At 39.6% G+C, this 27863-nt stretch overlaps 1 protein-coding gene across 1 annotated transcript in view; it reads left to right on the forward strand.

Annotated features, from left to right (window-relative positions):
- Positions 1–27863, forward strand: part of MKX (mohawk homeobox) — a 65011-nt gene that overhangs the window by 9823 nt on the left and 27325 nt on the right. Inside the window, exons 3-4 of the mRNA XM_057733363.1 lie at positions 6403–6556; positions 6986–7321. Coding sequence (XP_057589346.1) covers positions 6403–6556; positions 6986–7321 — 490 coding nt within the window. The remainder of the gene's footprint in view (positions 1–6402; positions 6557–6985; positions 7322–27863) is intronic.

Genomic DNA, 27863 nt, shown 5'->3' on the forward strand with positions numbered 1-27863 from the left:
TGTTACAAGAGACAAGGAAGGACACTACCTAATGATCAAGGGATCCATCCAAGAAGAACATATAACAATTCTAAATATCTATGCACCCAACATAGGAGCACCTCAATACACAAGGCAAGTGCTAACAGCCATAAAAGGGGAAATCAACAGTAACACAATAATAGTAGGAGACTTGAACACCCCACTTACAACAATGGACAGATCATCCAAACAAAAAATAAATAAGGACACACAAGCTTTTAATGACACATTAGACCATCTCGACTTAATTGATATTTATAGGACATTCTATCCAAAAACTACAGAATACACTTTCTTCTCAAGTGCACACAGAACATTTTCCAGGATAGATCACAGCTTAGGTCACAAATCAAGCCTTGGTAAATTCAAGAAAACTGAAATCATATCAAGCATCTTCTCTAACCACAATGCCGTGAGACTAGATATCAATTACAGGAAAAAAACTAAAAAATACAAACACATGGAGGCTAAACAATTCACTCTTAAACAACCAAGAAAATCACCAAAGAATCAAAGAGGAAATCAAAAAATATCTAGAAACAAATGACAATAAAAACACAACAATCCAAAACCTACGGTACGCAGCAAAAGCAGTTCTAAGAGGGAAGTTTATAGCAATACACTCCTACCTCAAGAAACAAAAATCTAGAATAAACAACCTAACCTTTCACCTAAAACAATAAGAGAAAGAAGAACAAAAAAAAAAAAACCCAAAGTGAGCAGAAGGGAAGAAATCATAAAGATCAGATCAGAAATAAATGAAAAAGAAATGAAGGAAACAATAGCAAAGATCAATGAAACTAAAAGCTGTTCTTTGAGAAGATTAAAAAAAATTGATAAACCATTAGCCAGACTCATCAGGAAAAACAGGGAGAAGACTAAAATCAACAGAATTAGAAATGAAAAAGGAGAAGTAACAACAGACACTGCAGAAATATAAAAGATCATGAGAGACTACTACAGGCAACTATATGCCAATAAATTGGATAACCTGGAAGAAATGGATAAATTCTTACAAAAATGCAATCTTCCAAGACTGAACCAGGAAGAAATAGAAACTATGAACAGACCTATCACAAGTATGGAAATTGAGACTGATTAAAAATCTCCCAACAAACAAAAGTCCAGGGCCAGATGGCTTCACAGGTGAATTCTATGAAACATTTAGAGAAGAGCTAACATCTATCCTTCTCAAACTCTTCCAAAATATAGCAGAAGGAGGAACACTCCCAAACTCATTCTACGATGCCACCATCACCCTGATATCAAAACCAGGCAAAGATGTCACAAAAAAAGAAAATTACAGACCAATATCACTGATGAATATAGATGCAGAAATCCTCAACAAACCACTAGCTAACAGAATCCAACAGCACATTAAAAAGATCATACACCATGATCAAATGGGGTTTATTCCTGGGATGCAAGGATTCTTCAATATACGCAAATCAATCAATGTGAAACATCATATCAACAAACTGAAGGAAAAAAAACCATGTGATAATCTCAATAGATGCGGAAAAAGCTTTCCACAAAATTCAACATCCATTTATGATAAAAACTCCAGAAAATGGGCATAGAAGGAAATTACCCCAACATAATAAAAGCCATATATGAGAAACCAAAAGCCGACATCATTCTAAATGGTGAAAAACTGAAAGAATTCCCTCTAAGGACAGGAACAAGACAAGGGTGCCCACTCTCACCATTATTATTCAACATAGTTTTGGAATTTTTAGCCACAGCAGTCAGAGAAGAAAATGAAATAAAAGGAATCCAAATTGGAAAAGAAGAAGGAAAATTGTCACTCTTTGCAGATGACATGATATTATACACGGAAGACCCTAAAGACTCTACCAGGAAACTGCTAGCACTAATTGATGAATTTAGAAAAGGAGCAGGATACAAAATTAATGCACAGAAATCTCTTGCGTTTCTATACACTAACAACAAAAGAGCAGAGAGAGAAATTAAGGAAACTCTCCCATTTACCATTGCAACAAAAAGAATAAAATACCTAGGAATAAACCTGCCTAAGGAGGCAAAAGACCTCTATGTAGAAAACTATAAGACACTGATGAAAGAAATCAAAAACGATACAAACAGATGGAGGGACATACCATGTTCTTGGATTGGAAGAATCAACATTGTGAAAATGACTATCCTACCCAAAGCAATTTACAGATTCAACGGAATCCCTATCAAATTACCAACGGCATTTTTCACAGAACTAGAGCAAGAAATCTTATGGTTTGTGTGGAAGTGCAAAAGACTCTGAATAGCTAAAGCAATCTTGAGAAGGAAAGATGGAGTTGGTGGAATTAGGCTTCCTGACTTCAAACTATACTACAAGGCCACAGTGATCAAGACAGTATGGTACTGGCACAAAAATAGAAAGGAAGATCAATGGAATAGAATAGAGAACTCAGAGGTAAACCCAAGCACATATGGGCACTTTATCTTTGACAAAGGAGGCAAGAATATACAATGGAAAAAAGACAGCCTCTTCAATAAGTGGTGCTGGGAAAATTGGACAGCAACGTGTACAAGAATGAAATTAGAACACTTCCTAACACCATACACAAAAATAAACTCCAAATGGATTAAAGACCTACATGTAAGGCCAGACACTATAAAACTCCTAGAGGAAAACATAGGCAGAACACTCTTTGACACACATCAAAGCAAGATCCTTTTTGACCCACCTCCTAGAATCATGGAAATAAAATCAAGAATAAACAAATGGGACCTCATGAAACATAAAATCTTTTGCATAGCGAAAGAAACCATAAACAAGACAAGAAGACAGCCCTCAGAATGGGAGAAAATACTTGCCAATGAAGCAATAGACAACAGATTAATCTCCAAAATATACCAACAGCTCATGCAGTTTAATATCAAAAAAGCAAAACCCAATCCACAAATGGATGGAAACCTACATACACATTTCTCCAAAGAAGACATGCAGATGGTCAACAAACACATGAAGAGATGCTCAACATCACTAATCATTAGAGAAATGCCAGTCAAAACCACAGTGAGGTAGCACCTCACACCAGTCAGAATGGCCATCATCAAAAAATCTAGAAACAACAAATGTTGGAGAGGGTGTGGAGAAAAGGGAACTCTCCTGCCCTGTTGGTGGGACTGTAAGTTGGTACAGCCACTACAGAAAACAGTTGGAGGTTCCTTAAAAAACTAAAAATAGAACTACCATATGATCCAGTAATCCCACTCCTGGGCATATACCCAAAGAAAACCATAATCCCAAAAGAAACATGTACCATAATGTTTATTGCAGCACTATTTACAATAGCCAGGACATGGAAGCAACCTAAATGCCCATCAACAAATGAATGGATACAGAAGATGTGGCATATATACACAATGGAATATTACTCAGCTATAAAAAGGGATGAGATGGAGCTATATGTAATGAGGTGGATAGAACTACAATCTGTCATACATAGTGAAGTAAGTCAGAAAGAGAAGGACAAATATTGTATGCTAACTCACATATACAGAATCTAAAAATGGTACTGATGAACTCAGTGACAAGAATAAGGATGCAGATACAGAGAATGGACTGGAGAACTCGAGGTATGGGAGGGGGCGGGGGGTGAAGGGGAAGCTGAGACGAAGCGAGGGAGTAGCACAGACATATATATACTACCAACTGTAAAATAGTCAGTGGGAAGTTGTTGTATAAGAAAGGGAGTCCAACTCGAGGATGGAAGATGCCTTAGAGGACTGGGGCAGGGAGGGTGGTGGGGACTCGAGAAGGGGGAGTCAAGGAAGGGAGGGAATACGGGGATATGTGTATAAAAACAGATGATTGAATCTGATGTACCCCCCAAAAAAAATAAAAAAAAAATAAAAATAAAAAAGATGTGGCATATATATACAATGGAATATTACTCAGCCATCAAAAGGAATGAAATGGAGCTATATGTAATGAGGTGGATAAACCTAGAGTCTGTCATGCAGAGTGAAGTAAGCCAGAAAGAGAAAAACAAATGTTATATGCTAACTCATATATACAGAATATAAAAAAAAAAAATGGTCCCGGTGAACCCAGTGACAGGACAAGAATAAGGATGCAGATGCAGAGAATGGACTGGAGGACACAGGGTTGGGGAGGCGGGGGGCGAAGGGGAAGCTGGGATGAAGTAAGAGAGTAACATAGACATACATACACTACCAAGTGTAAAATAGATAGCTAGTGGGAAGTTGCTGTATAACAGAGGGAGATCAACTCGATGTTGGGTGATGCCTTAGAGGGCCAGGACATGGAGTGCGGGAGGGAATCGTGGGAGGGAGGGGATATGGGGATATATGTATAAAGACAGCTGATTCACTTTGGTGTACCTCAAAAGCTGGTACAACAGTGTAGAGCAATTATATTCCAATAAAGAGCTAAAGAAAAAAAAAAAGACAAGGAGGTAACATTGAGTATATATATTATGTATGATATGGTTTGTGTATATGTAAACTGGGAAAAAACTACCATGTTTTACCCATGGGGAAAAAAAGGAAAAATTATATGTATTTTTTTAAGTAGGATTCATCACTGGTTCACTCAATAATCAAGGCTCGCGCAATGTACAGAGCTGTGTATTTATAGTATAAATGTGAAAAAACAGAAGAAGAAAAGAAATTCCAGTACAAGCATCCCCACACAAACCATTAATATACTGTGGGGTCATATTATGGAACAAATTAGTAGAAAGATGTGATCTTTTTTCCACATTTCATCAATGAAAGTATTGGCCTTCCAAGTTTTTAATATGTATATACTCTGATGATAGCTTGATATTTAAAAAGAAATGTCAAGTGCCGTTAGCCTCTAGAAATCCAGTAGCACCCTAAACGAAAACAATGGAACTAACTTTGCTTTGCAATGTTCGTTTCTTTGCCATCACCTATTTGGAAGCACTTGATTTTTAGCTTACAGATGGGTGTTATTTGGCTTTTCTTTTCCTCTGACGGCTCTGCCAGCTCTTATGTTCTAATCGCTGGAGGTTTCCAGGGTTTGGTCCTTGACCCTCTTTTCATTCTGCCTTTCACAACTTCAGCTCTCACCTCTGTGCGTTTCATCCGAATCTGATCTTCCTTGCCCTTAAATCTCAGATGCCATTTTTATTTTCTTGCTGCACATTTCACCTGTATACTTTTCTAGTACCTCAAACTAAATGTTCCCAAACCACCCCCATCATTTCACCCTCAAACAATTCTGCTTTCTTTTTCAAAATGACACTGTGTTCACTTCTTACACAGGTTTGATAACTCAAGAGCATCTCACATTCTTCCTTCTTCCTTACCTACCAGTGTCTCTGGAATGGGACTTATACTTGTTCCCGTGTCTTCTTTATTGGAAACACACGTTCCTACTCACTATCCCTGACATATTCCTTCAAAATCTAGCTTAAATTCTTCATGAAGTCTTGAGTCACATCAAAGTAACCCCTCCTTCCCTTGCACTCCTATTACATTGTATTTTAATGCCTCTTAAGCCATGTATCATATTCTTTCCTATATTAATTTTTTATTGAAGTATAGTTGATTTACAATGTGTTAATTACTGCTGTACAGCAAACTGATTCAGTTATACATATATGTACATTCTTTTTTCTTATATTCTTTCCCATTATGATTTATTGTAGGATATTGAATACTTCTCTTTGCTAGACAGTAGGACCTTGTTGTTTATCCATCCTGTACATAAAAGCTTACATCTGTTAACCCCAGCCTCCCCTTCCACCCCTCCCCCAACCCCCTCCCCCCCCAGCAACCACCAGTCTGTTCTTTGTGTCCGTGATTCTGTTTCTGTTTCATAGTTAGGTTGTTTTGTGTCATATTTTGGCTTCCACATATAAGTGATATCATATGGTATTTGTCTTTCTTTTTCTGACTTACTTCACTTAGTATGATAATCTCTAGGTCCATCATGGTGCTGCAAATAGCATTATTTCATTCTTTTTTATGGCTGAGTAATATTCCATTGTATATATGGACCCTGTCTTCTTTATCCATTCATCTGTCAGTGGGCATTTAGGTTACTTTCATGTCTCAGCTATTGTGAATAGATATTAGAGTTATTTGGGTACTCTCCTCCCTCTCTTACTAGACTGAAAATTTTATGGCAAAGCCCTTTAATATTTTTTTTATTCCCAGAATACAGTTAGTGCTCAATCTGTGTAGTAAGTGCTCAGCCCATTTGTTGAATGAATAAGTGAACGGATATGAATGTCCAGTTCTGTTATGTCCTGAGAATATGTAATGATCAGCGATTATGAGAGAGGCTTAGGTCCTTTCTGGGAAAGTAATTGTGTGATGGGTAATTTTTTATGTCATGTTCATTGAGAAATAAAACTCTTATAGGTGTCAAATTGGTTTGCTAATGCAAGACGTCGGCTTAAGAATACTGTTCGACAGCCGGATTTGAGCTGGGCCTTAAGAATAAAGCTGTACAACAAATACGTCCAAGGGAACGCTGAGCGGCTGAGTGTGAGCAGTGATGACTCGTGTTCTGAAGGTTTGTTGATATTTCTATCTTGCTCTCTTTGCTGTGCCTCTGTGAGGAGACACTTACTGCAGTCGCTGTTTTTAGGGTTGATCCCACAAAACAGGATGGTGCCGTAACGGTTCTTTTTTATTGCATGAGGTGACTTCACTTTTACAGAACTATAAAGGACCAACCAAATTATGGCCATTTCCTCTTGTTCGTAGATTTAGCATGTGTCAGAGTAACATTTTCTGTAAAGTTCATTAAAATTAAAATACTGAAGTAAGAGATTACCTAGATTCTTGCTTTCCTCTGCCTAAAAATTAATCTTAAATATCAAAGATAATTTTATACACTTTACATATTCTTCCTATATGTATTTTAAATCATGAAGTGTAACCATTGGGTGGCTGGGGAAAAGTGTGTGTAAGTCCTACCTGGTGATATTTCACCCCTTAGATGGAGAAAACCCCCCACGAAACCACATGAATGAAGGAGGCTATAGTGGTCCAGTTCACCATCCTGTGATTAAAAGCGAGAGCTCAGTCGTAAAAGCTGGAGTGAGGCCAGAGTCTCGGGCCAACGAGGACTACGTCTCGCCCCCCAAATACAAGAGCAGCTTGCTGAATCGTTACCTTAACGACTCTTTGAGACACGTCATGGTCACGAACGCTGCCATGATGGGAAAGACAAGGCAAAGAAACCACTCGGGATCTTTTAGTTCCAATGAATTTGAGGACGAACTGGTATCCCCCTCGTCGTCAGAAACCGAGGGCAACTTCGTCTATCGCACAGGTAAGTCCGTGCTTTTCCTGATAGCTTGTTTAAAACAGAATTCAGGCTGCAGCAGAGGGCTTTCTTTCGACAGGTGTAAAGGCATAATTTTTATTGCTTGTGCATCAGATTATGCACGTATGGCCCCTAATTCAGTTTGAAAGCTTTCGTTTTGTTCTTAATTAGCAGATACACTTGTTATTAGATGATGGTCTACTGGGAAGTTTTCATCTTTAATAAAAATTTGTAATCTTCATGATAAACATTCTTAGAGGAGATATATATTAGCTTTATGAATAAATTATAATGGAGGCATGTCCCGATTATAACCAGCCGTGCAACTACTTTATATTCCATCTTTTCTCATAAGTTCTTTGATTGCTTATGGTGATGGAAAATGAACACAAACCAGCATGGGTGCCGAGACGTTTGTGAATGAGAAGTGGCTTAAATTGCTTTGGAAATTTCACTTTTATTCCTGAAAAGCCCCAGCAGGGCTGATAAATAGCTTTAAAATTTTCACTTTTAGTCTGGAAATAATGAATCAATTTTTACCTGTCCACAACTTTCAGATGGAGTGGCAAGTTTGGTCAAATTTTCTCTGTTGACTTCGGTTCCCCCAAGAGCTTTGCTTATAAAGAGTGTGTGAGCAAATCGCTTCAGTACAAAGGGTTATGTGTGTCCTGCATCTGCTATAGGTAGAGTCCAGGTCCTGAAAATGCCAGGCAATGAGATTTAGAAGTGTTGCCCCTGGAATTAACTTCAGGAAGCATGTAGTCCAGCCACATTATGTCACAGATAAGAAAGCCCAGACAGAGAACACACAGCTAGTTACTCTTCTCCAGATTCAGTGGTGTAGCTGAGCCTGCATAAGGGGTTGGAGGAGTGTGACTACTGCTAGATGACTATTACTGCTAGTATCACACATATTACGTGTATTGCCAGCAGTGCATTTCATCCTTAGAACATCATGTCATCATATCTGTTGTTCACATGTCAGGCTCCTTGACATGTGAACAACAGAGTTTTATAAAGAAATTTAAAGTTAATATATCCTTAAGGTTATTTAGCCAGAAATCTGATTTTCAAGTGTCTACAAATATGTACAAGAAACACTATCTGAGGATTCAGAGACAATCCCAATACGTTTTTAATGACAATCTCATTTTCTGTTTGTATCTCCAACTCCAACCATGAAAACAACTCCAAACACTCAGAAATGCATATAGCCTTGTAAGTGGTAATTGGGACTAGGAAGAAGTAAAAGGTGCAATAAAAGATAATTTAGCCAATAACAAAAAATTTAAAACTGTGTACTAATACCTAACTGATGTGGCCAGACCAGAACTTGTAAGTAATACAGAATGTTTATTTTGAGATAAAGGGAAATAAATCAAGTCATTCAAGTATAATTGAAAAAGAATAGAGAGAAAACAACGGTAAGATGGAAGGCTGAAAAATAAATAAGAGTTTTCTCTTTGAAGTCAGTAGTAAAAGAAACAAGCAAAAATTGACACAAATTAAAGTTGGAAATGAGAAAGAGGATATAGTTGTTAAACAAAAGGTTTTTTTAAATTATGATAAAGTACTGTGCACAATTGTTTGACACTGTACTGTATGCAAACGTACAGATGAAGTGAATTGCTATTATCCACACAAATTAAATTTATTAATTCATAATAAGAAAAGTTTTAAATGACTGCTATTGCAGGAAAAATTAAGGTTTTTAGTAAACTCAGTCTCCAAAACACTTGATAGGTGACTTGATAGACGCGTTAGATTTTTTTTCAAACTTTGAAGAAATAATTAATTCCTATGCTTTATACATTTTTCTGGATCGTATAAAAACATGGGAAGTATTTCAGCTTTTAAAAATGTAAATGTTATCGTAATCCCAAACCAGATTAAGATAACATAAAAGTCAAAATTTTTATTTGTGTTACTGATACTGACAATGAAACAACATAGGAGATATTGATAATGTAGTGTTAAGTGAAAAAAATTTTAATTGTGGATACATTGAATACAATTATGACAAGCGTGTATGGACAAAAACAAGAAAGGTAAAAACAGTAAAAATTACAGGTTGATAAGGAAGGGTAATTGAAGGTCTGTTGTTTAAAATTTTTTTTCTTGTAAATTTATGTTGCCCAGTAAAAACAAGGTCATGTGGCTATGACGTTTGTGTGCTGGGTCTTCTGAAAATGCATGCTGTTTTCAAAGGTGAAAAAATGTAAAGTCAAAGAGGGACTGGCATGCCTGTATAGTTGATGCTTTTCAAAGTGAAATGGCTTGGCCATTTATTTTATTAAAGCATTCCAAGTGCACTTGGTCCGTGTTATGAACTATTCATTTGCCAAATTCTGTTTTTAAATAAAAACCTGTCTTTTAGTTATGCAAGCAATGAGATGGCAGCCTAGACACATTAACTTCTGGTTTCTGGTGCACATGTATAAGCTTAAAAAGAACAGAATAAAATTTGGGGGTTTGTGGATGGAAAATGAAGAAAGACCGGCTGGTCTCAGACAGGTCTACTAAATTTCAGACCAAAACAATAAATGGCTGTCTTCTGTGGGAACTGAGTAACAGTGTTGCTGCAGTTGTAGCTAGGTTAGCAGTCGTGCATAAGTGGTAGAACAGGGGATTTCAGGGAATACTTTCTGAGCAGCTGCTTTGGTTTTCTCTGGCATACAGGCTATTCTGAGTTCCCTCAGTTCCTTCTGGTTATGTCGTTTCTTCCTCACCTAAACAGCATCCACTCCACCACCCTAGATTTCAGCTTTTAATTTTTTTTTCAGAAGAGATCACCTTTAAATATATTTTATTAGTTTATCTGTGCTAAGAAATTGTATCTGTTTTTCCATCCATTTTTGTAAGACAGCTGCTGTCTCATGATGCATTTCATTAAATATACGGAGTCAAAAAGCCAAGTGAAAGAAAGAGGTGGTGTTTGGGAGCGTAATGTATCACTGAATTTCATTTTACTTGCTAAATTCTAGCAGGGAGAAGCCTGGTAGATTATAAAGCAGTAATCCTAATTGAAGATATTACTAGGCATCATCCAAGTAGATACAGGTGTTTTTATTGATTTTATGTAGACAGTACATATTTCTGTGTAATCTGCAGTCTCCCACATCACGCAGGAAAAAAAGAAAAGATGTTCTTTTTTCAGGGGCATAGTAGGCTCGCAATGAGTATTCTGACAGCAGCAGTTATAACATTAGAATTGATCAGAATTATTAAGGTTATTGCTTCTAAATACAGTTAAGTAATACGCAAGAAAATCTAGTCACTCAGTGTCATCTGTTGGATGAGGACACCTAAATTAAAATTACAGTCCTATCATGTTAGGCTAAAATGGATGGTAATTTCCAAAATATTTGACAGAGTGACTTCCCATTGCAAACTGCCCTCCAAGTCTCTAGTCGTTAGGTGAGTCTGCTCTCTGAAGCATCGGGGTAAGGACTCTATCATCTCATTCACCTCCATTCCTGATGACTCAGGGCACGTGTTCCCCAGATGGGGCCATCCTGAAGGAGCCATCTGCCATCTGTAACATCTTCCAGAGTGAGTCCTTGCTAGAGCCTTTCCTAACTAGGGTTCGAGTTTAATTTAACCCCCAAACCAAGCCTATTAAATTTCCTTCTTCAGGGAGGGAGAGAAGAGACATTTCTAAGAAGTTTACTTGATGAGGGAAAGTCAGGCAAGTCTTGAAATAAAACGTGTGAACTTCCCTGCTCTGTTGCTGGCACGAGGACAAGTTCCTATTCTGTTCTTTCTTTTCGCAGCTCACAAATGATCAACTTATAAATGGCTAGTACATTCTAATGGTTACTCTCTGAGCCCCACTGCTTCCCCGGTATATAATTCATAAATTTACTCTGCTCCCACAAGGCTGAATGTTTCAACTTCATCTTGTTAAACCACCTAAAATCCCTCTTAATTATACACATCTGGTATAGCAAAAACATACTGGCGGATAGAACTCTTTTCTGTGTTAGTGAGAATTAATCAGATTAGCTTCCCCTCCACTTCACTGAGGGGAAGAAATGGAGATTTTGATGGACAGAAAGAAGTCATTTATTCAGTGCACAAGACTCTTTGGGAGGTGGAGTCCATTTGAATGGCCTGCAAAATGGAGCAAAATGAGGGAACTAGGGACTTCGGTTACCGGAGAAAGACAAATGAGGCGCTGGAAAGTAAGTCTGGGAGAATGACAAAAGGCTAAATGCCATTTCCAAATATTTTTTCTTGGCTAATGATGACCCCCGGGGGGTAAGGTGGAGATGTTCTGTTTTTGCTCTCTTCCTGTACATTTGTGTACTTTAGAATTTAAGCTGGTATTATCAATAGTAAAACCCAGGGATGCTTATGAGTTCAATAAACGATTGGATTAGGCTGGGATTTAACCCTAATTTATAGCATAGTTTCTTTGGAGAAGTGGCCCTCACAGTACACTTCTGGGACACAGGTCACTCACATACGAGGTGCCCTTTCACGCTTTCACACCACAGACAGCATTCTAGGCCCACTGGAGCCCTGGGTTTTGTGCTAGGCTACTCATCAAAGAAATCGTAGTTTAAACAAAGCAGAGGAAAGCTTTAAAGAACTACCTTGTCAGATCTTTTTGAGCAGTGAATACTCACTCCTAATTTGTTTCATCAATTGTAGGTGTGTGGGGGTAGCTTAAAGAGAGCCTGATGGTAGTTGAGAGAAGGCTTTGTCAAGAGTCAGCTGCTAAGGACAGCGTGGGTTTCTGTGTACAAGTTAGTTTCTCTTTGGAATTTTGTTGACCAGTAAGTCAACTTTGGGTACTTTCATCTTCTTTTATTTCCCTTTTTGTGCTTGTCGCGTCCTTGTTTTTAGTGAAGGATTAAGCTTAGCCCTGTTGGATGATTCCAGACATTCTTTTCCTGGCCTGCGAATGGCTGCTGATGTACTCCAGGCAGAGGATAATAAAACCCTCTGTCACCAGCCCAGTTTGTGACATTTAAAGGATATTTGAAAGGTTATCCAATTTTTTTGTCTTGTATCTTTACTACAATCATACCTCACCTATCAGATACCATCTGGAAATGAGGTTTTCCACCTAAGTGAAATTTCCAGATAGAAATTTAAGGACCGATTTTAAGATAGAATTTTCTGCTCTCCTGGACGTACAGTATGAAACACAGCATGTGGGGTGTGCCTCAGCCTCCCCCTCTTCTCTAAACTCCCTCCTCCTGTGGCTTTTTATATGTTTCCACCCTTTCAAATCAGTCATTTTAGGATTAACCGCAGCTCTAAACTTGCTCCTGATGCCTTTGAATAAAGAACCATGTCTTTCTGATAGCCTTTTGAAAGGGGATCTTTCCTAATTACTTACTCCAGAGCAGTAACCTTTGAAATGAGACTTATAGAAATTCTGACTGTTGGGGCAGCTTGGGGTAGAATTATTAAAACTTAAGCATGATATGCTGAACACTATAGATTATTAAATATTTATCAGTGATGATGATGCCAAAACACGTTCACATGGATTCCTTCTGAAATGCACATTAGCTTGATTTTTTGAGAGTAAATTTTCTTTATGAATTCACTTGCAAAATTTAAATGAAACTGCATAAGTGTTCCACCTACTGTTAAAAACAGAGATTCGTGGCAGACAGAAATAGAAAAAGAGAACAGATACTGGCACAAGCAGTTTGCTGGCTCCTTCAGGGCTTAGTTTCTCATTCACTTTTCCTTGTTATTTGGTATCATGTGAGAGCCTGAAAAAGTCTATATATAGACGCTGAGACTTAACAGCCCCATTCAACAACCTGATTTACAAACAAATCCAAAATATATGGCAGCTTAGTTTAGAAAATGTACACATTTTTAGGGCTGGGTTTGATCCTGACTTTTTTTTTGTCCTTTTATATTGCGTTTCCTCCATGTGGTACCTTAGAATGATAGCAACACTGTTTTCAAATTTGAGTGTAGGCAGGCTGCTTTCCGAAATGCAGCCGCATCCTCTCCTTTCGTGCTGATACTCACTGCCTTGTGTGTATTAAAAGCTCTCTGAGGCCCTGAAATGGTATTTTATTCATTTTTATGGTCCTCCTAGCACTTAATAGTGTCTCTCACGTGTTTGCTTCTGAACTGTGTCTTAAGTTGAATGAGTTAGTGTTCTCATGACTTAGTCTGTCTGCCTCTTAAATCATGAAAGACATTTTAATGTACGCATGTATATGTTGATCTGTGTCTGTGAACATGACAAGGGAAAGAAAATGGTCCTGAATAAGTTTAAATGGGTTAAAAAAAAAAAAAAAAAAGCCAAATGCAAAAAAAGTGAAAACCGGTGGAAAAAAGTAAACAGAATGAAGCTTAAAACTATGAGATGTTTAAGAGAGTCGAAGTAAAAACTTAGAAAGTATAAAATGAAACTAAACTGATTTTCAAGTTAAAAGAGTGACTTTCAGGAAAATGCAAGGATGATAAATGGAAAAGCTTAGCTGGTTTAAAGAAAATCCACTGAAGAATAAACAGTATAGCAGACAGGCAAGTAAAAAGAAAGGGAACTTTTACGAATTTGACTTCACTAAGTAATGATATCTGTTGTCTACTTATCTAGGTCATGGCCTTGTGGGTGAGATTTAAGAAACAAAAGCGCAGATTTAGATCCAATAATTTAAACTCTTCGGCCCCATTCACTCTTGGGGTTAACATGACCACTTTGGCTTTTTTAAGAATGACTATTTTTAATACTATGATATAATTGGAGAACATCTATGCAGAAATTTCTCTCCTCCACATGTAGGAGTAAAGATCCCATACATGTTACCCATTTTCCTGTTAAAAACAAGTTTATCAACATGACATTTTGATCCTGCAGGGGTATATCCCCTATATGTAGGCAGGACTACCTCCTGGCATTCAGTCTATCGTAATTGATTTTTTGACACTATGCATTTCAGCTGCACTGGAGTGGTCAGTCACACCTGGTGCAGTTTCATAGAAGTGCTGGTTCATGTCACTGTATTTAAGACTGTGTCAGTATTTCCATTAAGAGACTTTTTTCATTCCCTAGGGCTTCTAAATAAGTCATAAAAACTCAAGCCAAACTCAAAGCTGGCATAAAAGGACCTTTTTCCCCCTTCTATGTATAAGGAATATAAGTGCCTAACTCCCACTAATTCTAAATTTAGTCAGGTTTGTAAACTCTTTACACACTGACAAGACCAAACAAGATCCACTGACACCTCTCCAGCCTGGGACTGAAAAGGATGTCAGAAAGTTTTTACTGTCTGTGAAAATAACAAGACATTCTATTTAATGAATATGGAAGTGGTTTCTTTTCTTTCTTTCTTTTTTGGTGAGTCACAGTTAGTTTTTCCCTTCTGCCTCCCTACTTTGTTTCTAAAATTAAACAGGTATTTTTCTGTGTCAAAATTTGTCTTGTTGATGTAACAGAATTTTTGCTCAGGATAAATATGTGTTTTCTTCTAGCCCAGAATTTTGGTACTTTTAAATTTGGGGAGCTTGTGTTCTTGTTTTCTATTAGAAATTATATCATTGATAATTGTGCGTTTTGAGGAAGCAAAATAATAATAATTTTGTTCATTTTGTTCAATTGTTTTCACATTGGAATTTTTTCATGGTTTTCAGCTTAAATGAAGGGTGGCATGTTTAAATAGCAGCTGGGTAATGAACCTTTCCTCTCTTTGTTACCTAATTTACCTTATTTCCGTTATACTAAAGAGGAAAACAGTCAAGGATTTTTATAAATTCAGCAGTGAACATTAAAGGATCTTCCAGATCAATCCCTTCATTTGCAGATAAGAAAATTGCTTTGGGCTCTACGCTAGGCATGGAAATTGTTGGGTGTTTTGTATGCAAGTTGCTGGGTTGCTTGGAAATGTGATCCTGATTATTGGTATAGTAAGCCTGTGGCTTTTGGCAATTTCAGGTACTTAATTGACTTTTATTTTAAAAAGCTTGTCATTAGTGTTGAACTTTTCAGAACTTAGGATAAGTGTGTGTATGTGTGCATTTTTTTTAAAAAATCTATTTTAATGGCTGCAGTGGAAAGGTCTTCACACATTGGTAGATTGTAGATTGTAATAGACATCTGGTACCTGGGGACTCCCTGTGTTACTAAGGGAAAGAGGAATGGTTTGTAGAAGGTCTCTAACAGTTACTACTGCTGGCAAAATCTCTTGGGGGTGTGTGTGTGTGTGTGTGTGTGTGTGTGTGTGTGTGTATAGCAGTAGTAGTAGTAGTAGAACTGCACATAATTGGGAAAACAAAGTGGCTTTTGAAAATGACCAGTGGTATCTTTCCCCTGCTGTGGGTCTACCCTGGAGACCTCGAGTCATGACCTGAAAGTGGTCTGAAAAAATGTGAGTGATACTAACAGCCCAATTGGAAAGTGGTTTGGGGAAGATAGACTGTTCTCAGCTTTAAGTAACAACATCCACTCCTCAGCTTCTCACAACATCGAGTCTTTTTTCGCAGGCCAGTAGGACGCTGCCGTGCAGGATGGTAACACTGAGGTGCTTTGGGGTCAGACTCGCCTGTAGCATCTCCTCAGATCAGACACTTATGCATGTAGGAAAAGCTAGATTTCCGTGTAGACGGCACTGTGCCACAGACTTGGGCAGCACCTCGCTGTGTGGCCAGATGGCACTGTGGGCTCGTGCGGTGTCTCCCACAATCACTGGACTGCGGACGGGGTTGGAAATAGCCCTTTGCCCACTGACTCAGTTCTTTGATACAGTGACTGAGATGGACATCTTTGATAGAAAGACTGTGTTCCCTTTTTGGTACCATTATATAAAGCAATTTTGCCTTTGATCGGGCTTCATTTAAATGAAGAGAATAATGTTTTTTAGAATAGCGATTTTGAGAGGACCAGTGGACGAGATAAAATTAAAATGGAAAAGCAATGCAAATGAAAAGGAAACCTTTTAAAGCGCTGAAAGGTAGTCAGAGACAACCATTCATACAGTGGGATTTCCGAGAAAGAGTTGCTCTTTAAGCTTTCACGTAGCTGCCCCTGTATTTAAAATTTAGAACTGATAGTCCCTCAGTCGAGCCAGACTCAGGTTACGATGGACAAAGCTCTCAGTATGGCAGAGACATTTCAAGTAAGAATGCCCTGTTCTGCCAAGACTGTCATTATGACACTAAAATGTACCCTTTTGCTGAGGCCAGAATTCAGAGTCGCTGCTTCCAGTTTCTATGCTGATTTAGACAGCAGATGCGTAAAAGGCAGAGTGGTATTCAGGATCATTTGTCACATGGCTTCGGGGCAAGAGGATGGCTATCTGGCAGGAACAGGAATTCCTTAGATGTTACTGGGTCTTACATTTCTGAACGTAAAATCCCTGACCAGAAGTTGCCTGGTGCCAAGTGCCTTTGCTGTGATGTCTTCGCCCAGCACAGAGCTAAACGGCAGCTTGAGAATCCACTGGCCTTCCCTAGTTTGCAGCCACGGCTGAGTGTTATCATTGTTTTGCATTTTCTTTTATCATCTTGGCTGCATTTAGTCTTGCTGTATTTTTTTCCTCCTTGACTTCTCTTCTGGGCTGCTAAATCTATCCAGCTGGATCAAGGAGTTTTTTCACAACTTTGTCAGTAGTGCGATTGGTCTTGTTTTAGTTTTTACTGTGTCTCCTGGGTTCCTTTACTTTAGACCTATTCAGAAATCATGGCACCCGTTCAGATTTGCTCACAACCCCTGGGGCCTCCAGTTTATCTAACCTGTGTACTTTTTTCTTCCAGAAGATTTTTTTTAAATTTATATATATATTTTTAAATGTGCTTTAAAAAGTATAAACATAAATCATCTGGAATAGTAATTCGCAACTATCTTGAAAGGTGTTTGAGGACTATTTCACGGTTACTATGATTGAAGCAGTAAAATTTTAGTTTATAGTTACAATAACTTTTCTCTCATTAGGAAAATGCAAAAAAGCTCAACTTTATGATTTCATGACAAATACTGTTCCTAATCCCCACCCCCCCACACACACTCCGTGAAATGCTAGTAGGAAGCTCAGAGAAGACCCAGGAAGGTGAGTGATGTGTATTGGACCTCACTCTCTGAGGTGCTTTAATTAAAATGGTAGTATAAAGGTCTGGGTTGGAGGCCAGTGGAAGCATGACAAGTTTAATTTATATTTTACTGTAGTTAAATATCTGCTGCTTCATCTGTGGTTTGGAAAATGACTTTCTGTGCCCAAATTTTCTCTCCATCCACCCTCCTTACCTGACCTGAAGTTACCCACTTGTAGTTTAAGCCACAGGAAGTTATAATGTGTAAAGAGCAGAGAGCATTGCCTTAGACATCAGGAGCTCTGTATTCAGCCAGACTTGCTAGCAATTGGTATGTGTTCGAAGGCAAGTGCCTTTATTGACCAGAGCCTTGGTTCCATTAGCCATAAATTGAGGGCTTGTGACAAGATAATCTGTAAGTACCTTTTTACCTCTGATAATCTGAGATTCTGTGACATTTCCAGGGAAAGAAGGAAGCCCACAGTTTACTGAAAATCATAGTCAAATACAGACCATATTATCTCTATTAGAAACAGAACGTGGGCTCTGAGCAACGGGGGAACATCTCACAGGAGGTTTAGGGAGCCCCTGGTAGCAGAGAGAGGACCTGCCCGGGGTGCTGGGCCCTGAGGTGGGGGAGGGTGCCAAGAAGGGAGAGGACCCTGGGTTAAATCTGCACGGGTTCCTTTTTCTCTTGTGTCATTTTAGGAAGACTCTCCCAAGATTATAAAGTTTGCTTCTACGTTTTTTTCTACTGCTTTTATTATTTTAATTGTACGCTTATATGCTCATAATCTACCTGAAATGTTTTTATAAATGGTGTGAGGTAATGATCTGATTTTTTCCCCAAATTGATAGCCAGTTGTCCCAACACAACGTGCACTTTTCCTTGCTGATTTGAAATGCTTCCCTGTGTGTGTGTGTGTGTGTGTGTGTGTGTGTGTCTATGTCTAGACTGTACTGTAACCATCAAACTTAAAAGGTACCCCTCTGGCGGTAGCACACTGTTTTCACGACTGTAGCTTTGTTGTACATGTTGACATCTGGTGAGCTGTGTCTACTTTATTTTCCCTTTTCTCAAACTATTCACATCTAGACTATTGAGTGTACTTTTCTAGTTGGACTTTGGAATAAGTTTGACAAATTCTACTTTAAAAATTCCATTGGAAATTAGAATAGCACCAAATTTAATAGCCTTATTATCTCAGGTGTTCCCATTCAGGAACATGGGTTATTTCTCCATTTATTATGATCACCTTTCATGATATTCAACACATTTTGTAGTTTTTCTTTACGTAGGGTCTGCATATTTCTCATTAAGTTACTTACTTGATCTTTTATTTTGTTGTTCTTATTGTTTCTATTGTGGATGACTTGTCTGTTAAATTTTATGAGTCATCACTGATCTGTTGGGTTTTGTGTATTTTTCTTATATCCAGTTGGATTGTCAAAGGACATGCAAGCATATAACCTTCAAATAGTAATAGTTTTAGGTATTTATTCTCCTCTCTCTTACCCCTCCTCCCTGCCTCCAGCTGTTGCATTGCACTGATGAAGTTTTCCAAAACAATGTTGACTAATAGCAGTGATGACTGACATTAAGGGAAATTTTCCTTATATTTTACCATTAAGTGTAATTTTCACAGAAAGCTTCTGGTATAATCACTTTGTCAAGTTAAGGGATTCTGTTTCTATTCCTAGATTATTTAATAAGGGATCCCTCCACCCCCAAACACACATATAACTAAATAGGTTATTGCATTTATCAAATGCTGTTTCCACAGTTTTTAAGAGCATCATCTAGTTGTCCTCTTAATCTGTCTATCTAGAGGAAATTTCTTAGTTCAACTGGCCTTGAATTCTTGGGGAAAGTTCTATTCCATCACAATATATCATTCTTTTTAAGAGATCTCTGGATTCAGTTTACTAGCATTTTATTTAGTAATTTTATATCAAAATTCTCAAGTGAGATTTGTCTGTAATTTCTTTTTTTCTAGTGCTCTGCTTGCAGAGTTTTGATTTTCGAGCTATACTGGTCTCGTGGGAAGTATTTCATCTTTTCTGCTCTAGAAAAGTTTGAGTGAACATGGATCAGCTCTTTCTGATACCTTGAAGGCTTGAAAATTCACCTTGAAATGATCTTGGCCTGGGATTCCCTGGTCCTCTCCTTTTCCTCTCACATCTTTCATCTTTCTTCTTTATTTTATGACAGTTTCCTCAACTTTTTTTCCCAGGTCACCAACGTAGTCTTCAACTTTGCCACTTCCATTCTATTACTCAACCTTTCTAGTGCAATTTTAATTGCGGCATCTTGTTTTTATTTTCTGATAACATCTTTTTTTCTTATTGCTCCTACTTCATAGCAGCCATGACCCCTGTGGAGCAGTTACCTGAATCTCTGCTCTGCATGTCTTCATGGCCTTCGTGCTAGGAACCCTCTTTAGAGAGGGTTCCTACCCGTTTAAAGAACATGTGCAGAAGCTGTGTCCTGGGGTCAGATGACCCTATAGGCTCAGGAAGGAAGGAAGCGTGGCCCAGCTCTTCCCATGTCTGTCCCTTGACTGGTACCTCCGGGAGTCCCTCCTGACCTGCTTATTCTCTAATGTGGAGTATCTTCTGTGCCTGTTGGGAGCAGTAGCTCACACCAGCCGCGGTCCTGCCCTCCACCTGTTTCGAGTTGTGGTTCTCTGTTTGGATTTCCCTACCGACGTGAGGCCATATGCATTTCATCTTCCATGAATTTCTCAACTCTTTTGATTTGGCAGTGGTACCCTTTATTGTTTTCGAAGACTGCTAGGGATTCATTTGTTTTGAAATTTACAATCTGTGAGTTTAATGGGATTTAGAGAGAAGTAAATATAGCTTATGCAGTTTACCATCTTAAAGGGAACTCTGTAGTACAGACTTTCAGTAAGTGATTTTATCATAAAAGATGTTTCCTTTGTTGCTGACCATTTTCACTAGGAATTTGCACGCATTTAGAACTAGGCATAGATTCTGAATATCAAAGGAACAATAAATATAGAGCTATTGTGTACAGAGCGGGATGTGGGAATTCCTGGAAGATTTCTGATGGGTGTCATGTACATAAATGTGACATGTTATGATGGGTAAGACTTTCCAAACTGTAGTGCTTGAAATAAAGAGCTAAAGATAATTTAGTTAAATAAAAAATGCCTCTAATTATAACACTGCGATAGAGTGTACTTGGCAGCCATGCACCTAGTAACTGTGACACCTTTGAAGTGTGATTAGAATCCAGATGGACGCTGCTTTACTCTGCAGTGAGGCACGTGACAGGGCGTGCTGGAACTGACTTTGCTTTCTGTCCTCCAGTGGAAACTGAAGTTCTTTGTTTGAGTGAGTACTGTTGGGAATTTTTAAGTAAAAACAAGAAGCTAAGAATTCCATTCCTCTTTGCCAGTCTTTCCTTCTAGCAAAATTATCAATTAATGGAGCATTAAATAATTATTTGCTTCATGTTATTTTTTTTTTACCCTTTCCTACTTGGATTACTGTAATAATTTTTAGCTAGTGCTACACATGTATTTAATTAAAGTTATGCATGAAAATAAAATAATGGCAGGGGAAGAAAAGGGTTATTATGTTTCAAAACTATTATATTAATAAAGTGTATATTAAAGTTTGAATACTCAGGTTATTTTGAAAATGTAAAAATATCTTGCCTTTCACCTAATATTTCCCGATTTCTTTCCTTGCTTCCCTTTTTCTCTCTCTCTCTCCTTTCTTCTCTCCTTCCTTCCTTCCATCCCTCCCTCTCTCCCTCCTTCTCTCTCTCTCGCTCTCATTCTCTGTCTCTCTCTTTTAACAAAAAACTCCCTTGTCTTTATTCAGGGCTCTGCTGTCCAGATTCCTTCTTGGTTTCTTCGACTGTGGCTCAGCAGCCTGATATTTCACCATGTTTCTGTCTCTGGGAAGGGGTAGACTGACCACAGAATACTTTTCTATGAGTTTTCTTTTTTCCCTCAGGAATACGCTTGATTGTGCAGCTGTCAGCACATGGACACTGTGCTGATTAAACGTCAGTGACTTTAAGATGGGCCACTGCTCCCCGTATCCTCCCTAGAGCGGCACCCTGCCTTGCGGGAGCACCTCCCATTCCCTGAGTCCTCGCTTACAGCAACTGGGTTGTTGCCCTGATCAGTGTCTGTTGTCCTGGGCAGGAGGGGCTCTTGCCCGGGATCATGTACTAATGCCTTCATCCTTTGAAGCACTAGAATCCTTCTGGTGAGGATGAGGCCAAGAGCTTCACAAAGTATTGCGAGCTGAGCTCGCCACGGGATAGCAGCACAAGCAGGAAGTGTCCAGACACAGTTCTTAGCTAGTCACGACATCCTGTCCCTTCGCAGGGGTCTTCCTGGAATATAGGGATTTCAAGGGTTTTCTTTTCCAGTGGCCCTGCACACCCTCTGTTAGAGACGCTAAATGAGCAGCAACAGATCCAAGCACTTATTTTAAGAACATATTAAGTGAAGACCCTGAAACTAAGACAGGGGAATGCCAGAAGGCTAGCTTGAGATCATGGCACATCCATTGCCAGGAATGGCAGCTTGTAGATCACAGTCAGGAATGGAGTGTGCTGCGTTTTAACTAATGATCACAGCTTCAAAAGTCATGACCGTGGTTATAAATCACAGACTGGTTTTATGCTTATATTTTGGTTTTCTATTGCTGTGTAACAAATCACCACAAACTTAACAACTTAAAACAATAATAAATATTATCATAAATATTGTCTCAGGTCAGCAGTCTGGCACAGCATGGCTGGGTGCTCTGCTCAGAGTCTCACTGGGCTGACATCAGGCGTTGGTCACACTGGGTTCTCACCTGGGGGCACTGGGAAGGAACCCACTTGCAACTTATTTAGGCGGTCGTCACAATTCATTTCCTTATGGTTGTAGGACTGAGGTCCCCCTCCCCTGACACCTCAGCTTCTAGGAGCTGCCCTGTTCCTTCTCTCTGGTCCAACAACAGCATGTTCAGTCCTCCTCAGGCTTAAATTTCTCTGCGTTCCCCTTGTGGCCTCAACCGGGAAAAAGCTCTGTGTTTAAGGGGCTCATGTGATTACATTGAGCCCACCCTTCATTTAAGGTCAACTGATGGGTAATCTTAGTTCCATCTGCAAAGTCACTTTTAACGTGGAACATAGCACATCCACAGATATGACACTAGAGGGGAAAGTTATGGGGGCAAATTCTGCTTACCCCGGCAGAGATCATGTAGCAGGAGGATCTGGATGAGGTTTTGCCTGTTCAACCTCAAACGTTTAGACAATAAGCGTCATCGTTAGTTTGTTCTGTCAGTTTTAAAGTATGAGAGAGATACTGCTGTAAATGCTTCGGGTATGGATAATCTGTAACTGAGTAATCTAATCTTGTCTAAGTAAATTAGTGGAAATTTACATAATTATTTACATATGACCACAAAAAAACCCACACGTATGTGTTGTCTTTATATATTTGGTTCATCCTGCTTCCCTGAAGGGTACACACCTCTTGTCTGTAACATGAGGCAGGCATCGGACAACTGACAGCGTATTTCTAAGATGGCTGGCTGGAGAGGTCCCCACAGTCTGTTGAGTGTGCACTGCACCTACTAACAATAGCTACTATTTATTGAGCGCTCACTGTGTACCTCATTGTGCACTACCTGCACATGTTATTTTGTTTAGTCCTCATGATGACGCTATGGTAGCTCTGTTACGATCCTTATTTTGAGGATGAGCGAACACACTTAAATAGCAGAATCTGGCTACATAAGCTGCAGTGTCACAGAGCCAGGATTCAGACTCACACCTGTCTGACTCTAAAACTTTGCTCTTACCCACTGTCTTTTACTTTTTCCCAAACCCGGGGAAAGTTACACAGGTGGCACTTTATCTTTGAGAGGTCTTCCTCCTCTTTTTCTCGGTCGTCTTCTGCCTCCTGGCTCCTTGTCACCTGCCTCCAAAGGAGCCTGTGTCCTTTTGCTGTGCCCAAGCCCAGCCCATCATGCAGGTGCTCAGCTGCCCCTTCAGTCCTCCAGAGGTAACGGTTGTCCATGTCTCTGTCAAATACTGCAGGCTTGTGTCTTAGGACAGCTGATACTGTGATGTGACAAAAAAAGCATGGTCAGAACAGCTTACTCTAGGGCACAGCAGTGACAATAATAATAATAATAGCTGGTGATTACTGAGCGCTCGTCAAGTGCCGGGCCCTGCCCTAAGCCCTCAACGTGCGTTCTCTTACTTGATCCTCATAACCACCTCATGGGGCAGATACCGTTCCCATTTTCCACAGGGTGTTTTGAAAGCAGAACTTGTAAATCACTAAGTGATTGACTATGTGAGCGAGTTTTAAGGGAGCCTCCTTGGCTACTCTGGGCCACCCTCATCTTCCTGCCGTTCCAAAGAGTAGGGTCAGCCATGGGGCTCCTTCATCTTTGGTTACAACTTTCAGCCCAGAATTTATTTCACCTCCTCCTTTGTCTTACTGCAGATTCTTTCTTTTCAAGTCCCATGGTAAGTATTTGAGGCTGTGGATGGGGCCTTCTCTATAGGGCAGGTGACGTCCTTCTGGCCTTAGAATCCCAGGAAGGAGCATAGAGCATCTCTATAGAGAGGAGAGGGGATGCAGGGACATAAAAGTGGCCAGAGGGAGACAAGCGTCTGCCTGAAGCAATGCTCCTGAGAGCTGCGCAGTCCAGAAATGTGGGGAAAGGAGAGAATACAGTCACACAGAACAAGGCTGATGGGGTGGGAGAGCTGTTACTTTGGAAGGGGCAGCAAATCTGTTGAGAAAACAAGCAGACTGCAGTCAGATTCCTTCCTGTAGCATCCCGAGTGGCCCCAGGATGCCTGGCGTCTAGGCAGTTACTTACTGCTCCTGCTGGTGCACTTGACTTAAAGCTTCTATTTTAGGCAACTTTGTATAAATCCACAGAATATAATAAACTTGTGCCTCGAATTTTTAAATAGATACATTCTAAAAATAATAGATTTAAATTGAGTCAAGTTTTAAGGACAGTGCAGACACTTGGTATTTTAAAACAGTAGTGCAGGGAACCCTTTTGTTGTATGAACAATATAACTCAACTTCTGTGTTTCATAAATTTAGATTCTATTAAGCTTTCCTTAAATTTAAGGTTAAACAACATTATCAACTGCCTTTTATTAGGTCTGTCATTGTTTCAGCAGTAGTGCCTGTTAAAATATTGCATCCTGGTCATAAAGTACAACTGAAGTCACTGGAAAATATAATACTGAGTAGATGAACTGTGACTATCATAGTTTAAAAACCACAAAAATGTTGTCTTTATGTGTGAGTGTGTTCTCAGTTTTTGATCTTCCATATTAATAAAGATTAGACTTTAGGAGAACTAATTTTTTTTTTTATTTCAAGTGCTTTCTCCAAAATTGGGACTCAATAGCATTCCAAAAAAAAAAAAAAACAGCCTTTCACTTTTAATCTATAATTAAAGCCAAAGTTTTCTTTTAATTTTAAAAGCTTGTCCTTGAACTAAAATAACATGGAACATTTTAAAACATGGCTCCAAGTTACTGTAGATACATTTTATTTAAACCACAGAGACTGCAGTTTGATTTCTCAGTTCCAGACAGACTACAAATTATAACTGTAGCAAAAGTGACTATGAATTTCTGGATGTTGTAGTACCAGCAAGGCTGGTTGTTATTTTGGAGCTGTTCCTCCCTTTGGGCTCTGCTCATGAATGACTTAATCCCCATCTGGGATCAAATGTCGTGCTTGTTGCCATGCATAGGACTGTACAAGTTCAGCCCGCACCCACAGAGGAGCAAGGCAGTAGGGAGGAAGAGTCACAAAACAGAAGTGGTAAAGTGAGGCTAGAACACGGTGAAGCTCCAGACGTTGGATGAATGATAAAAATATCCTTTAAAGCCGAATGCCGTTATTTATTATGGCAAGAAAAGAGGATAATATCCATGATTGAATTGTAAAAATATTTTCACTAGGTCATTTTGGTTCTTACTATTCTGGTATTCGGTTAGCAAATCTAGTGCCAGATTAGATCTGTAGAAAGTGCACGAACATCTGTCATTTTATTGGGTCCTCATTACAACTCTATGAGGTAAAAATAAGGATGATTATTTCAGCTCTCTCACAGTGAGGGAGAGAGGGACCCACTGGTGCACAGCTACCTCACGGCAGAGCCAGAAAGAGAAGTTGAGTCTCTCAGCTTCTCGTTCAGACTCTTTCCACATGATTTTATGGTGTTTTCCATCCAGGTTAAGTGTACTCAGATTTTTTTTTTTTTTTAAAGCACTTATGGAGTTGACCTCTCCAAAACAGTGACTCTTACCTTATTTGGAGCTGTTTCTCCTTTTGTACATGGACTGCTTTGAAAATTGGATTAAAAGCTCTGGATCCATGTTCAAAGAAACACACAAGTACTTCCCCACCCCAGACTTCTCTGTAACCGGGATGGCAGCAGGGGTAGCTCTGATCCTTTAGGTCTAACTAGGAGTCTCTCAGACACAGCTCCTGCTGTGGAAGGTGGGGCCCTTCCGAAGATTTCAGACCCTGCCCAAGGGTTCTGTCTTCAAAGCATGTTGGGAACGTTTACTTTCCAAAGTGCGTTCCGTTTGTGGTCACACTGCCTTCCCACACGTGCGGTCCCTGTTCTGTGGCACCTTGATTCAGAGGTGCAGCGTGCCCCCTTCCTCCAGTACCAGAAGGCACGTGCGTGTACTGGACTGTAGGGAAGCTTTGGAGGGAATGAAGGAGGGCCTCACATCCCACAGTGCACACGACTTCCTACAGAGCGCTACTTTCCCTTGTTCTTAAGCATCCCTTAGCCGTTCCACATGGGACTCTTCCCTGCTCCCTCTGTCCCGAGGGGTCCATGCAAGCAGCACAGCGGCTCCCAGCTCCACGCTGCCCCCTCTATCCTTTCCTAGTCACCACCTTGTTCCCCAGTTGCTCCAGAATCTCCTATTTCTTTCCATGTAATGTTACATAATCCAACCCTCACCTGCCTCCGCCACAGAACTCCATCCCAGGCCTACTTTGTGTGCTCAACCCATTCCCCAGGTGCTAAGCAAATCAGCAGGGCCTTGTAGTTCATAACCTTCACCTTCCTTATAAGACATTTGTGATATTAAATGGCAGTTTACTTTCTTCAGTTATACCTGTTAATTATTATAAGGGCTTCAAAGATGTCCTAAGACCCCCCTAGGCTTGCAGCCCCATTTGGAGATAGCTCTGGGGTTTCCGGTCTTCTCGGGACTCTGTGAGTTCAGGTTCCTCTTTGGGGCAGAGTTAGGGATGAGGCAGGGAGCACTCATGATGCTGCCGGGTCCTGGCCAGTTCCAGAGAGTCGGTGCGCAGCCATCGCAGGGCTCAGAGCCCATGCTGGTGGACGTCCTCACTCCGTTCAGCCGGCCAGTCCAGAATCTGAGGGGTGAGTCGAAGCTTCGGGGAAAAAAGAAAACAAATCAGTTAATCCAACAGAAGCCACTCTGATTCATGCTTATGTTCTTCATAGAGAAAATGATACACGTGTTATCAGGAAAAGTGAAGAACATGAGATAGGAACAGAAAATGGCATAAAATTGCATAATGAAGTGCATAGTGATTTTAGGAAAAGAGTCTTTTTAAGATAATTTCTTTCATTTGATTTAAAGCTGAAACCATGTTATTCCGAGAGATTAATTCTTTTCCCAAGTGACAGAGCTCCCGTCCTTGGTCTGTGATTTCAGAGTCTTGCTGCTTGAGGTTTCCCTCTATTTCAGGGTATTCTGGCTTTATAGTTTTGGTCTTTCTTGTGATTGGGCAGGCCCAAAAGATTTTCATCCTACTTGAAAGCAGTGATATGATTGGGCTAGAATCTATCATATTTCTGAAGGAAACGCCCTCTTCAGTACCATGATGTGACTTGGAAATATCACTGGTGAACACAAATGGTAAGAAACTGACAGAGGTCTGGAGCTAGGGATAGACCAGAGATGCTGTTATACCCACTGCCATTCTGAAGTTGCATTGCAGAGGCAGAAATCCTAAAACTGGACGTTGTGCCCTGTCCGTGCTTCCTTCCAGCTGTGGGGCAGTGTCTGTGGTCCCCTAATGCCTTAACCCACTCCCGGTGCAGTTGAAGGAAGGTAGTATCAGAATGTTAAAGCAAAGAAGCAACTTCAGACACATTGTGTCTTGTCTCACCAGCTTCCCACCATTCGACTGGCCTCTGCAAGTCCTTCCTGCCTTCATAAGAAGACGCAGCCAGGGTCAAAAGGCACTGGGTTCACCTCTTTATTTTAACCACTGACCATTTAAATTCGGGTACTTGGGACAATATTTATGTAAATTTCTTTCCTGGGAAGGAAGGGTATCTTAATATTTGACTGTATCAGATAAATCTATTTTGATAAGGAGTTAGAGAATCTGATTTTGAGAAAGAATAATCCGGAACAATGACATTAAGTATAAATATGATTACATGCCAGGTTATAATAAATAATGATGTCAGAGATAGAAAGATAAAAGAAACAATGAGTAATAAGAAAGAAAAT

Source organism: Hippopotamus amphibius, chromosome 4 (genome assembly GCF_030028045.1).
Source record: "Hippopotamus amphibius kiboko isolate mHipAmp2 chromosome 4, mHipAmp2.hap2, whole genome shotgun sequence".
NCBI classification, from domain to species: Eukaryota; Metazoa; Chordata; class Mammalia; order Artiodactyla; family Hippopotamidae; genus Hippopotamus; species Hippopotamus amphibius.